General features: G+C 44.2%; 1 protein-coding gene across 7 annotated transcripts in view; it reads left to right on the top strand.

Moving 5' to 3' along the window:
- FANCD2 (FA complementation group D2) overlaps positions 1-12,139 on the top strand; it is a 53,474-nt gene that overhangs the window by 21,886 nt on the left and 19,449 nt on the right. For 4 of the 7 annotated variants that reach the window (XM_055804418.1, XM_055804416.1, XM_055804415.1 and 1 more), the window contains exons 20-28: positions 1,034-1,094; positions 1,793-1,936; positions 3,302-3,375; positions 3,464-3,604; positions 4,766-4,866; positions 5,171-5,286; positions 6,690-6,798; positions 8,630-8,728; positions 11,465-11,574. In XM_055804418.1, the coding sequence (XP_055660393.1) occupies positions 1,034-1,094; positions 1,793-1,936; positions 3,302-3,375; positions 3,464-3,604; positions 4,766-4,866; positions 5,171-5,286; positions 6,690-6,798; positions 8,630-8,728; positions 11,465-11,574 (955 nt within the window). The remainder of the gene's footprint in view (positions 1-1,033; positions 1,095-1,792; positions 1,937-3,301; positions 3,376-3,463; positions 3,605-4,765; positions 4,867-5,170; positions 5,287-6,689; positions 6,799-8,629; positions 8,729-11,464; positions 11,575-12,139) is intronic. The other 3 variants (XM_055804421.1, XM_055804420.1, XM_055804419.1) reach the window with 1 other exon arrangement.

Raw genomic sequence — 12,139 nt, 5'->3', positions numbered from 1 at the left:
TTTTCAGTGTACTATATAAATGATTTATAAACAGCAGCCATAAATCAGGCAAACTCCTGATAAGAGCTGTGGCAAAGATTAAAGCACTTGGAAAATAAAGATTTGACTGATGTAGGGAAGCATTAGTTAGCTTGCTGATTTTGCACTTCTTAATAAAATGCTTTTGCTGTTTATCACATGAAGAGAAAAGCCCATCTTGGCTCCGGGCTGTAAGTCAGTGGACTGCATTGTGGTTGCTCCCATAGCACAGACTTGCTTTAGGCACTGGTTCAAGTCTAAGCAGGGTATGCTAATATATAGTTATATCAAGAGGAGATTTGGAAAATTCTAGCATAAGAATTACAGGGGGAGAAAAACACCCTCAAGAGCCTTTGGGGTCATCTGTGCATCAAGGCACCTTTGGTGGCAGAGAGTTAGCAGGGTAAAGTGCACACAGATGATCCCAGCAGGTGGAGCATGTTCCGTGCCTTGCAAAAAGAAGTAAATCCCCAGGGAATTTGTTTGACCTGTAGAGAAATTCCTTCCCATTCAAGTCTGACCCAAATGCATGGGGAAAATCTGTCTGCTGGCACTTGAGAAGTATCTTTGCATCATGGATCATTGTGTACCTTACTGGCATCTTGTCTGGTTTCTTCAGAAAAAGATTGAAGGAGACAGACTTGAAAGCCAAATTATCAGAGGAAAAAGTACCTTTCTGAACCCTGCAAGTAAGCAGCAGGAATTTTGAGTAGCTGTCCTAATGTACAACTACAGATATTATGATTATGATAAGGTGAGGCTCTGTGGCTTTGGAAGAGTGGATGACTAGAGGGCTTAGGTTTCAACAGGTTAGAAAAAGCGTATCCCTGAAGAAGACATTGAGTCTTGTCCTGAAGGTCCCAAACGTCAGCAGGTCTTTTCCTAATAGTGTTCCAAACCTCATCTTTCTCATGTATAATTCTCCAATTTCTGGAGAGAGAACCTTCTGTGTATGATGGGTTTTGCCACCTCTTAAGTGTTGTGCCACAAAAGCAAGGCTATCAATCGCTTTCAGAACTGAAGGAGGCGGCAGTTCATTGGAGAGACCAGAGCTGAACAGCGAGCGTGATGGGCAGGTGAGTGCCAAGAATGGGGCAGTGTGGGAGAGAGGGAGGACATGGTCAGCAAGGAGGTGTAACTGGCAACACAGTCTTAACTGAAGTAGTATGTGTGTCTTGGAGTTATCTTTACTGAGCCTGGGATTCTTGTACATTAACCGCAGAGCCAAAGATCTATTGAAAATGGTTCTGGAGAAACAAAGTTCTGTATAAAGATAGCACCTGCTGCTCTTGCCTGCTGCTAGTCCAGGACAAGCAGTACTGCAACCATCTAGTGAAAGTCTTCTATCCAGATGTTATTTCAAACACAAAGGAAAGAAACAGAGCGATCTGATTCACTGAGCCAAAGGCAGCCTTCACCTTCCTCTCAGCTTGGCAGCAGTGCCTTTCAGGCCACCTAGAGAAAGTGCTTCTGCTGTAGAGGGCTGGCCTAGCCTGGGCAGTTTTCCTTAATTCCTGTTGAAGAACCTTCTTCTAGGCTAGCGCTCTATTTAAGGGTGGTCTTGGGCAGACTTTTTTTGTGTTATTTCATCATGGAGCTGGGCCAGGACCTTAAAAGACCCATGTTCCTCATAGAACTGGGTCTTTGCAAGAGCAATCACTGTGGGCTGTTACCCTAGAGGTGAAGCTTTGGATATGCCTCAGAGCAAATTAGTGTAAAAGGGACTCAAGGTGGAAGCTTGAGTTGGATCTGTTTACCTTACCTGTTCCTGTAGATTTTGCTCTCATTTCAGCTTTCTACTTTGCTGGACCTTGTGGGCTTCTGCTGTGAGCAAACACCAGAGGTCTTGGCTCTCTACTATGATGAATTTGCCAGTTTGATTGAGAAGCAGAAGGGGAATTTGGACTTGAAGCTCCTGGTATGTTGCAGTGTAGTTTGAATTTAATCACTTAAGTGAATTCTTCAGAAACATGTTTGGTTGTTGGCAGGACAGAGTTGATGTGAGGTTTTCAGTCTAGTTTGAGAACAATTTTTCTTTTTTTTCTTTTTTTCTTTTGTTTTGTTTTTTTCCCCCTAGTCATGCTTCAGGTCCTGTAAGAGATTGATCATATACAAAATCCTCTTTCAGCCCTCTCGGCTTTCTTTGATTGCGGCAGATTCCTCATCGTGCTTTAACAACTTCCTTTATGTGAACTTTTACATGACAACAGGGAAATCTTTTAAAGAAAATTAAATGACATTTCAGAGCATGCTTTTAAGATGCATAGAAAAAAGTAGAATCTGAAAGAACTTTAAACTTAGTGTTGAATTTGGCTTCTGGTCAGACTATTAAGGCTATCTGGTGCCTAAGGACTTGGAAGAGCCACAGTCATTTATAGTAGTAAATAAATAAACAAACAAATGGTATTTATGGTAATAAGAAGAGGTTTGTGAAGGCCACTGGACAGCTTTTTCTACTTGCTGGGAGCTCTTTTTGCCTGTGGGCTGTGCCAGCCAGGAGGATAGCGAGCCATCTTGGGGCCCAGGAGAGCATTGGAGGCATTTGTGGAATTGATCACTCCTTGTGGCACAAGTGCTCTTCCCACCTGCTGGTTACAGAGCAGAGGAGGGAAGGTGACTAAGGAGCTGTGAAGTGCTGGCAGACACTCCAGACAGCTCTGTGCCTAGTGCTAGAAATGCCAGTCTCCCGAGGTCCAGCTGAGTGCTCCAAGGAGAAAAAGCAGAGGAAGGAGAATTTCTCCTTTTTCCTTGCAAGACTGAAATGTAAAAGCAAGCTAAGGTTCTTCCCGCAAATTTTGTGCAGATTTTTGGGGGTCTTTTCATTGTTTGTCCAAATGCTGTCACCTCAGTTACTTTATTTCTCCCTTAATTGTTTCTAACAATGTAAAGCATGTGAAGTATGTGGCACACGTTGTGTGAAATAAAAACTTTGCCAACACTTTGTAGCCATTTCATTCTGATTATCAGCTCTTAGAACAGAGAATCTCCCATGGCTCCTTTCCTCTTCCAGCCAGCTGCTCTACCTCTCTGCATCACTGTGGAACTTTTAGACGAGCACACACCCAAAGAGCAGGGAAGAAATTGGTTGTGCATGCTTAGCAATGCTTCCTGGCTTTGTCTCTAAAGGCAGGTCTTGGCCCTCCTTGCAGGGAATGGGCTTCATTGCTGTGACTGTTCCAGGATAATTTTTCTTGGCTTTATCTTCTGCTTTTTTGCACTGCTGCTGTTGAAACTTTCTTCACTGAGCCCCTTTGCTGAGCAGGTTTTTTTCCTTCCTTTATAGGAGGAGTTTGGGAAGAGTTTGGTGGAGGATTTTCCTAGTGACTTTGTGGTTGATCTGAGCCCCACAGTGGATGGGTATGCTAATCACAGGCTAAGTATTAGTAATGTTTCTGTCCCTGAGAACTGAGTTTGTCAGTAAGAGCTTGTCTGTCTGTCCTTGCAGTTCGTTCTTGTTCCCAGTGAAGTCCTTATATAATCTGGATGAAGATGAAAGTCAGGGAGCAATTGCTATTAACCTCTTACCATTGGTGTCGCAGAGTGAGCTTGGCAGGGTCACCGGTGGAAAGAGTAGCCAAAGTAAAAGGTAACTTTCACACTTAACTGTAGGATGACTGTGAAGGTAAAGGAATTGTTTCCATTTGGTGCGCTTCACTGCTGTCAGTCCTGCCTGCCAAAGTGCCTCATAAGGAGCTGGTCAGAGAACTTACCAGTTTCCAGTGTTCTTTTCCTTCTCTTGCTGTTAGACATACCCGGACAGGTCTAGAGGCATTAGCTGGTTGGGACCTGGTGGTCTGTTTTGGCTCAGGCTGTTTAGCTGATCTTGGGTAAATCATGCTGCATCTGCCTTGTTTCCCATCTGTCATATGAAAATCGTAGCTCTTTCTTCCAGTGTTGTGGTAATATTGAATGCCATATTGAGATAGATAGGCAGCTTTGAGGTGGCAAAATTCATATTTTGAGCAATGATTCTCAAATAGAGAGTCACTAAGGACTTAGTGTGTGTGTGAACAGTACACAATTTTTCTCACCTTCAGTTGTACTTGGACAACACAGACTGTGCAACAGAGCTAAACCTCAAACATGCTGCTGCAAGTGAAATTTGACTGAGAAATAATGGCTTTGTCTTTGGAAAATGGAACAGGAAACATGTAAGAAATAAAAAAGTCTGATTAAACAGTAAGGCATCAAAGTTACAAAGAATAAAAAGCTTTTTTTTAACTGGCACCTTCATATCCTGTGTAATTTATTGTCATAAGCTCTTCTTGATATTTTAGTTGTGCCTAAAAAAAAGACATGATCGCTATAGAGTAAAATTCATTGTAACTACTTTACATGCATCTATAGAAAAATGTTTATTTTCCTCACTCAGAATGTGAGCAGTGGAATGCTACAAAACATTCAGGGAGGTTTCTTCACTGCTTGCAGTGGTGTTTTGCATGATTTCTTATAATTCCTTCTGAATTATTCAACTTTGATTTATACAAGAAATAAATCTTATCACATTTTTCTTCATTATGGCCATTTTTCTGCCCTTATATGCTTTTCCAGAAAACTAGTGCTCACCTATTTATTTAACCATAATGGTACATTTCTGCTCTGTGTCACTGGGACTTACAAGAAGCAAAAGAGAAAGCAGAGGCAGCATGGCATGGGGAGGACATAAGACATAATGGAAAAGTGGTGGGCATTCTGGAGGTATATAAACCATAGGACCCACTCAATTTAATTTTTCCCCTCCCTCCAGGGTAGTGTCACCGATGTGTCTGTCACCCTGTTTCCGATTGCTGAGGCTCTACACTGGAGAGCAAAACAGTGGAAGCCTGGAGGAGATTGATGCCTTGTTAGGTATGGGAAATGAACATTTTTTTTAGTCTGGCTGCCTTGTTCCTATTCCAGATCTGTGAAGGCTTCCTGCAGTTGTTGGAAGCATTGTGCAGTTTGTGAAGGAGGCTGAGGTGCTCTGTAGCCCACAAAGTAGAAGGGAGGCAGGGGAGACAGTTGCCTTGTCTGGGAATGGACTGACTGACAGGGCTTACTCCAAATAGCCATTGGAACTGATAAAGGCTTTGCTAAGAGACTTTGTCCGTGCAAAGACCAAAGGATGGGTAGCAAACACAGTCCAACATGTTCTCTTCCTGTTCTGTCCCAGGTTGCCCCCTGTACCTAACTGACCTGGAGGTTGAAGGGAAGCTGGAGACTCTGTCCACGCAGGAACGGGAATTTCTATGCTCACTCCTGTTCTATGCTCTCAACTGGTTTCGTGAGGTGAGTAAAGCCTTGTTTGCAGGTTCTGGAGTGGCACTGAGGAGAAGCACTTACAAACACTAACCTTAGGCTTCAGGGGTGCAATTGTTGAAGGAGAGTCTTGCTGCTTAGAAACCTTCTCCAGTAGGGTCCTGGTGATCTCTCTCCATGTTCTTCTCTTCATTATCATTTATCCATTATACTGCTGTTAGCAGCAACTCTGCTTTCTTGGTCAGAGATTTTAAGGACTGCCTTGCTGATACGAGTTTTCCACCTCCTGCTCAGCTGTACTTTATACACACTGGCACATTTTGGTGTACAAAAATGGTTTTGCTGTTGCAGCGAGGATGCTGGGAACCCCAAATATGTGTCTAAAAACTGTGAGGTAATATGTGTCTAAACTAGGAAGGGAGCATCAGAAAGAAAGGTCAGTCTCACCGTGCTGGAGAGCAGGGGAGTCAAGGGCATTGATTGCTGCCTTCTGCTTGGCATGTCCGAGGCCCTGCCTGCAGCACTGTGCCCAGGCTGGGGCTCCCATTGTCATTCTGGGTGAGTCCAGCGGAAGCCACCAGCCTGATGAGGGGCTGGGGAACATGGTGTACGAGGGGAGGCTGGGAGAGCAGAGGTTGTTCAGCCTGGAGAGGGAAGGGCAGAGCGGAGGGGATATTGTGGTCTTCCACTGTGGTCCTCTGTTACCTAACAGAAAGATTGTGTTTCCAAATCCAGAGAAGCTGTGGGATTGCTTTTCTTGGAGATGCTCAGTGCTCCACTAGAAAAGGCTTTAAGCAACCTGTTTAGTTGATACTGCTTTGAGCAGGGTGTTGGACTAGAGGCTTCCACAGGTCCCTTGCAAACTTGGTTGTGATTGTTCATTTGTTGTGTACCTCTGTGAGCTTACAGAAGGGTTAAATGCAGTGCCCTCAAGCAGATTTGGACCATCTATTTGCTAACTGATGGTCAGTGGGAATGTTCCCTGCTGGGGTTATTCTGATAACATGAGCTATGTCAGAGTTGGTGCAATCCAGCTCCAGAGCTGGGAGTTGGTGTAATTCCACATCCCCAGTCCTCCTTGTTTCTGCTCTTCTCCCAGGACTGTGTCTCTTCTGACAGACCTGGGAAGTGCCAAGGAGTCTCCAGAACCATAAGCAGCACAGAACCTGACAATGTGCTGTCTGCTAACTTATCTTCTTCAGTTAATATCTGATCTGTAGGTGTTGCTCTGTTGCTTTTTTAAATTGCACCAATGATGTCCACGTTCTCATGGGCTTCTGAATAACTTTGTTCATGCAGTCTGGATGTGGTCACACAGGCTACTTGTGCTGTGTTGTGTGCTTATTCAGGACTTGAGAATGTTATTCAGAAAAGAAGTTGTAGTAAAGTGGGTGCAAATCTCAATAAGTCAGTGATTTGTTTTGTATTTCTAGGTCGTAAATGCCTTCTGCCAGCAACAGGATGCTGAGATGAAGGGGAAGGTTTTGACTCGATTACAGAACATCACAGAACTGCAGAATGTGCTGGGAAAATGCTTGGCAGGTGAGCATGAATCATTTGTACATTCTGGGCCTGTGCCAGCTGTGAAGCGAAAGGGATTGGCTTAAACATCAATGGAGGAGGTATATATAACATATACTGCGTTTTTACAGTGGCCTAAGAGTGCATGCACAGACAGCTATTGTTTTCTATTTGTCCGAGTCCAAACTGCCCTTCTCAGTCACCTCCTTGGGGACATCTCTTTGGCAGATTCTGTCAAGTCTGCCTGGGAACAGAGTATGGTGGATACTGGAGTAAACCAGCCCTTATCCTAAGGAAACGGTGTGTTTCTCCAGTATTCCGGTTGTAAGAAGCTGTTAAGGAATGTTGTAAGAATCGACTGCCTCCAGCTGCTCTAGGTCCATGAATTCCCCCTGCTGAGCTGCTGGAGCCCAGCACGGGTCTCTGTCCCAGGGCAGTGGACACAGCGACACAGACTGCCCCAGACAAGGTGCTGCCTTCAACAGCACCTATGTGTAGGACTTGTGTAAAACATAAGTACAGACAGCCAAGTTCCCATCCTGCTTTTTAGCTGGTTAAGACTGAAGTTTGCTAGTGAAGGCACACAAACAACGCTCTAGAGTCACAAGCACGTGAACACTCAAAGAAGCCACAAGTACTGGCACAGCCCCTCTGCTCAATAGCCTGCCCAGATCCCAGGTCCTCTAATCTGCTCCACGGGTACCCTACTCACTGTCTATTCCAGCTTGCTGCTTGCTAGGAGACACGTACACTCACACGCTTATCTCACAGGCGCAGGCTCCACAGGCAAAGTCTGAGACTTGTAGAGGTTCTCCCAAGACCTATGGCACCTTTAACTACTGACACGGAGACCCTCTTGTTTACTCCAGCAGCTGACACCCCAGGCCCAGGGTGGTCCAGCTCTAGTTGCTAGCCCAGTATTTAGTCACACAGGTCTCACTGGTGTTGGCCTTTAGTCCTTGGAGCGTGTGCGTGCGCATGCACACACAGAGGTTAGTGAGACTACACTGAAATGTAGTTAAGAAAAGAGTTAATAAGGAGATGGGACAGACTGCAGTGATCAGGCACAGGGTTCAGTCAGACAAGCGTACTGATTGGACAGTTCTACTGACCTGCAATACTTTACTCATGATCAGTCCTTTTTACACTATTTCTGCCCGTTCCCCTCTTTGTTCCTCCCCACCCCACTTCCCTGCACATTCCTACATTAGTTTGCGTAGTTCTACCCTTGCCCCCATCAGATATCCCAAATCCTCAGGTTCCTTTCTTTCCTCCCAATTTATCAGTTACAAAGTCCAGGTGTCCATTCTCAAAGCTGTGCCTGGAGTTTAATGGCCCATTGGTTAGAAACTGGAGACTTCTGATCATTGACGTTGTCTCCATTGGTTTGTGTCTGTCCTTGTTCGTGGCTTCACCCTTTACTTATATCCTTTTACATTGAAAAGGTCTTTGATAAGACAAATGTGACGAAGAATACACTGTCACCTTCCACCTACCCTTACACACCAAAATAAAGTGCAGCCTCAGCCCCTTTCTGCTGCTCCAGGAGCACTACAAGGCCAGCGCAGAAAGGGCTTAGGTGTGCTAGAACAGTCCTTTAAAGCTTCACCAACACAGACAGATGTCCAAGGACAGCTGAGCACTTGTTACTCTCCCTTGCTGGGGGATTGCAAAGAGCTGTCATTCCAGTGCAGTGTGGACATACAATAAGGCTAAATTCACCTAAACATACAAGCAAAGGGACGTTCACCAGGATCGTGAAACATATGGTACTTCTAGATAATGCATCTTGCCTGTATTTTGTCATCCATGAGCTGAACTAACCCAGTTTCTACATTTTTGGCTCTTTCAGCAACCCCTGGCTATGTCCCACCACCAGCTACTTTTGATTCTGAAGCCCGGGAGGCTGTGCCATCCATTAATGCTGCTGGCCCAGGAAGAAAAAGGAATGGTAAAGAAAGTTTAAAACATTTAAGCAGACAGATGTGATGTGGGGTTTGACTGGCATATTGCGCTGCAGCCATGGCACTTGCGTGTGCATAAAGCACAGAATTCCTGGCAAGGTCTATCTAGTTTGAAATCTTATCCAACCAACTCCTGTTGCACCTGAAGTAGAAGTAAAAATATTCTACTCCAAGCAGGCATTGGATAGTCTGTCTCCATGGGTGTGCTGATGCTTAGCATTTAACAGTGAAAATCCAGGGATTTCATTTACTGTTTTTACTTGTCAAAACTATCTTCTGCAGCAGTAAGTTGTTCTGCCTTTGATGGATTTGTGCAATTGCCTGGTACTGAATCTGTGGCTTGAGCTGCCTTGCAAATTCCTGACCTCTAGGCTGTACCTAACTGATGTCTTAGGAACCTTGTCATGACTGCTGCACACGGAAATGCTTCCTTCATCCTTTCCCACTGCTAGCTCCCACAGAGAAGAAACAGAACTTGCCTTTTAGTTTTTCAAGCTGAAGTAGATTTACTTTGTTATCTCTGCCTCTACTTCTTTTTCTAGTTTAGATTAACATTTCCTGGGAACATGACTGCCTTCGAGCCAAACGGGACAAAAATTGACATTCCATTCAATGAGAACAACTGGAGGAGGCCACAGATTAGAGAGCCCTTTTCTCCTGTGCCAGACCCATTCTGCAGGGACTGGACCTGTCACGTGAGAGTGATAAAGGCGGAAGGAAAGCTATGACTGTGTTCTGCAGACAAGAGGAGGATCCATCGCTTTAGATACTTGATTTTGAAGGAGCAGAAGTGCTCAGTGTAGTAAGCGTAGCCCAGATGAAGATTCCTGAGCTTAGCTTGTCTGGCCTACAAAAAAATCAGAGAGTGCTGTGACCATAGTTCGCAGCCTTGAGAACACACGGTTTTGATGCTGAACTTGCTCCTCCTTTGAGCGTGCAGCATCTTGTAGCTGAGCTAAATTAAATAGTTTACTGCTAACAAAGAGGGGAAGCCTTCATTCTCCCACTCACATCTGTACTCTTTTAAGTTGCCTGATTTCTTGCCCCATGTTATTACGTGGTAGTTATTTTGGCTATTTACTTTTTGCTGGGTTAGTTTTTTTGCTGTTTTAACAAGTTGACTGCTTAACCAGTGGTCAGTCTTCCTGAGTCAGTGCAAGGCAAGTTTCAGGTGTGTGTGGCTGGGAACATGAGAAAAAGGTAGGAGGAGGAACAGGACTACCCCTGAGCAATTAGATCAGCTCAAGCACTGTCATAAAATCTAGCCTAAGACTATTCCTCAAAGGAAAGGGAACAAGGAGCTCCTCAGGAGAGACATAACATACCAAATTCACTTTCCAGTCTGACTCAGAGGGTTTATTTATTATGACATGGAAGACCTCCTCCTGCCTGACTCTGTTCTTCCAAAGATAATGCAGTGAAAGATGCAGCTTCATTGGTACTGTCTCACTTCATCTATGGCTGGGCCCTGGAAAGGATCACAGAGAAACAAAAGCAGAAGTCTCTGATGCTCATCAGCATAGCAGTTATAAAATGGCAGATGAAATTGTATGCCAAATGTTGCACTTGTTGGGGATTTCCCCGAGCATTCCCTTCTCCAGGTTGTTTATGAAGTTGAATAAAACTAGTTCCTGGAGGTTTAAATGGCTGATTCCATCTGAAAAGTCCACGTTAAGTATTACCCTTTGCTGCTTCTCCTATAGCAAGCTGTCAGTCCAAGAAAGCACTATTCCACTTCAGTTCCTTAATAGTTTCTGGTGTAAAACCTTTTCACAGTCTTTTTGGAAATATAAATCTCTTCTGGCTAATAGGTCCCTTTTATTCCAGCGATACCAACATGCTGGCAGGCTGGTGATGCAAGGTTTTCCTTTGCAGAAGCCCTGCTGGCTTCTCCCCAACAGACTGTATGTCCATATGCTCAGTGATCTTATTTTTCTATCGTAGACAGCTCTGCCATTTTCCTAGTGATGGAGGATAGACTCACCAGTCTTTAATTCTCTGGATTCTTATTGGTTCCCTTTTTATTAAGAGGAATTATGTTCACAAGCTATTGGCCCTCTGGCACCGTGGCCAGCAGTTCTGAAATGTTGTATCTGAATTCTGCTGGGGACCTTTTGTGAATGTCACCTGGCCTTGGTGGCCTGTTAGCTGTCTGTTTGGTCTAATACATCATGTGCAGTTACTTGAAATCAATGTAGTTTCTTTGATCTCTCTGCTACGTAGCGTGTCAAGTATGAGAATTTCCCTACCATTGTCAGCAGTGAAGACTCTTGCAAGGCATTCATTGAGTTACTCTGCTGTTGGCTTGGCATCCCTAGAAGTCCTTTCTGTAGTTGTGTCTTACCTTCCTTTTCCAGGTCCTCTTCCTTTCTCAATACTGTGTCTGAGGAGGAAACATTGCATTTTGGTTCAAGAATTTTTTAAGATGACGTCCCACTCATTTTTGCAATCACTTCATAATGTTTAAACTACAGCAAGAACAGTGACGCTCACTTTAATTCCTTACTGTGATTTTATAAAAGAGAAGCTGGTTGTGGGGGAGCCCCAAATGCATTTGACTCTTTTGGACTGTGATCCTGGCTATGGATGGCACACAACCTGTGCATGCTCCATGCTTTCTTAGGACTGATCAAAGTACAGCCTGTGCCATTTCCCTGGCTGCAAATGCTGTCTATCGTTAAGTGCAGTGCAGCCTTTTTTCTGAAGTTGCTTTTATCTTTAAGGAAAGAAAAAAAAGACTGATGGCAGCAAAGCCGGCTCTGCAGATCGTTCTCCAGCAGATGACAGTTCTGAGGGAAATCAACCTGATGCTGAACTCTCTGAGCTGGAGAAGGTAGGTGTATAACCCTGAGGACTTGCAGGAAAGACAGACTATGGAAGATGGTATAGAAGCATAAACAAAAGCTTTGAGAGAGGGATTGTTAATTTCAACTTAATAGAAAGTGGTTCAGTTCTGCTTTCTGACACCTGGCTCCCACCTGAAATCTCAAAATTGCTGGACAGGCCAGCCACTCTCCAGAAGGCACTGTGGCTCAGGGCAGTGTGAATGTGCAGGATTATCAATAATACTATTAGTTACTCTCTGGTTAAGACTATAGAAAGTTTCTATCTTAAGCCAGTGTCTCATCTCAAATTACTGCAATAACATGCCATTCCTACACTCAGGTCAGAAATTGTGAGATGTATCTGGAAAATACAAACCTTAGTAAGGATCATGTATCTCCCACTGATTCTACTCTGCTTCAATCACGGGTGCTCATTTTGCAATTTTCCTTGAGGTATTTAATCAATGTGTTGTGTTCATGGTAAGGCCTGTTTAAAATTATCCATTTTCATCACATGCTAAGAACCATTTCCCAAACCTATAACTAATGAATTATTGGGTTTTATTTCTTGTT

This window comes from Falco peregrinus, chromosome 5, assembly GCF_023634155.1.
Source record: "Falco peregrinus isolate bFalPer1 chromosome 5, bFalPer1.pri, whole genome shotgun sequence".
In the NCBI taxonomy this organism is placed as follows: Eukaryota; Metazoa; Chordata; class Aves; order Falconiformes; family Falconidae; genus Falco; species Falco peregrinus.
Note: the sequence above shows the minus strand (reverse complement) of the source record. Positions and strands in the feature narration are given on the sequence as shown.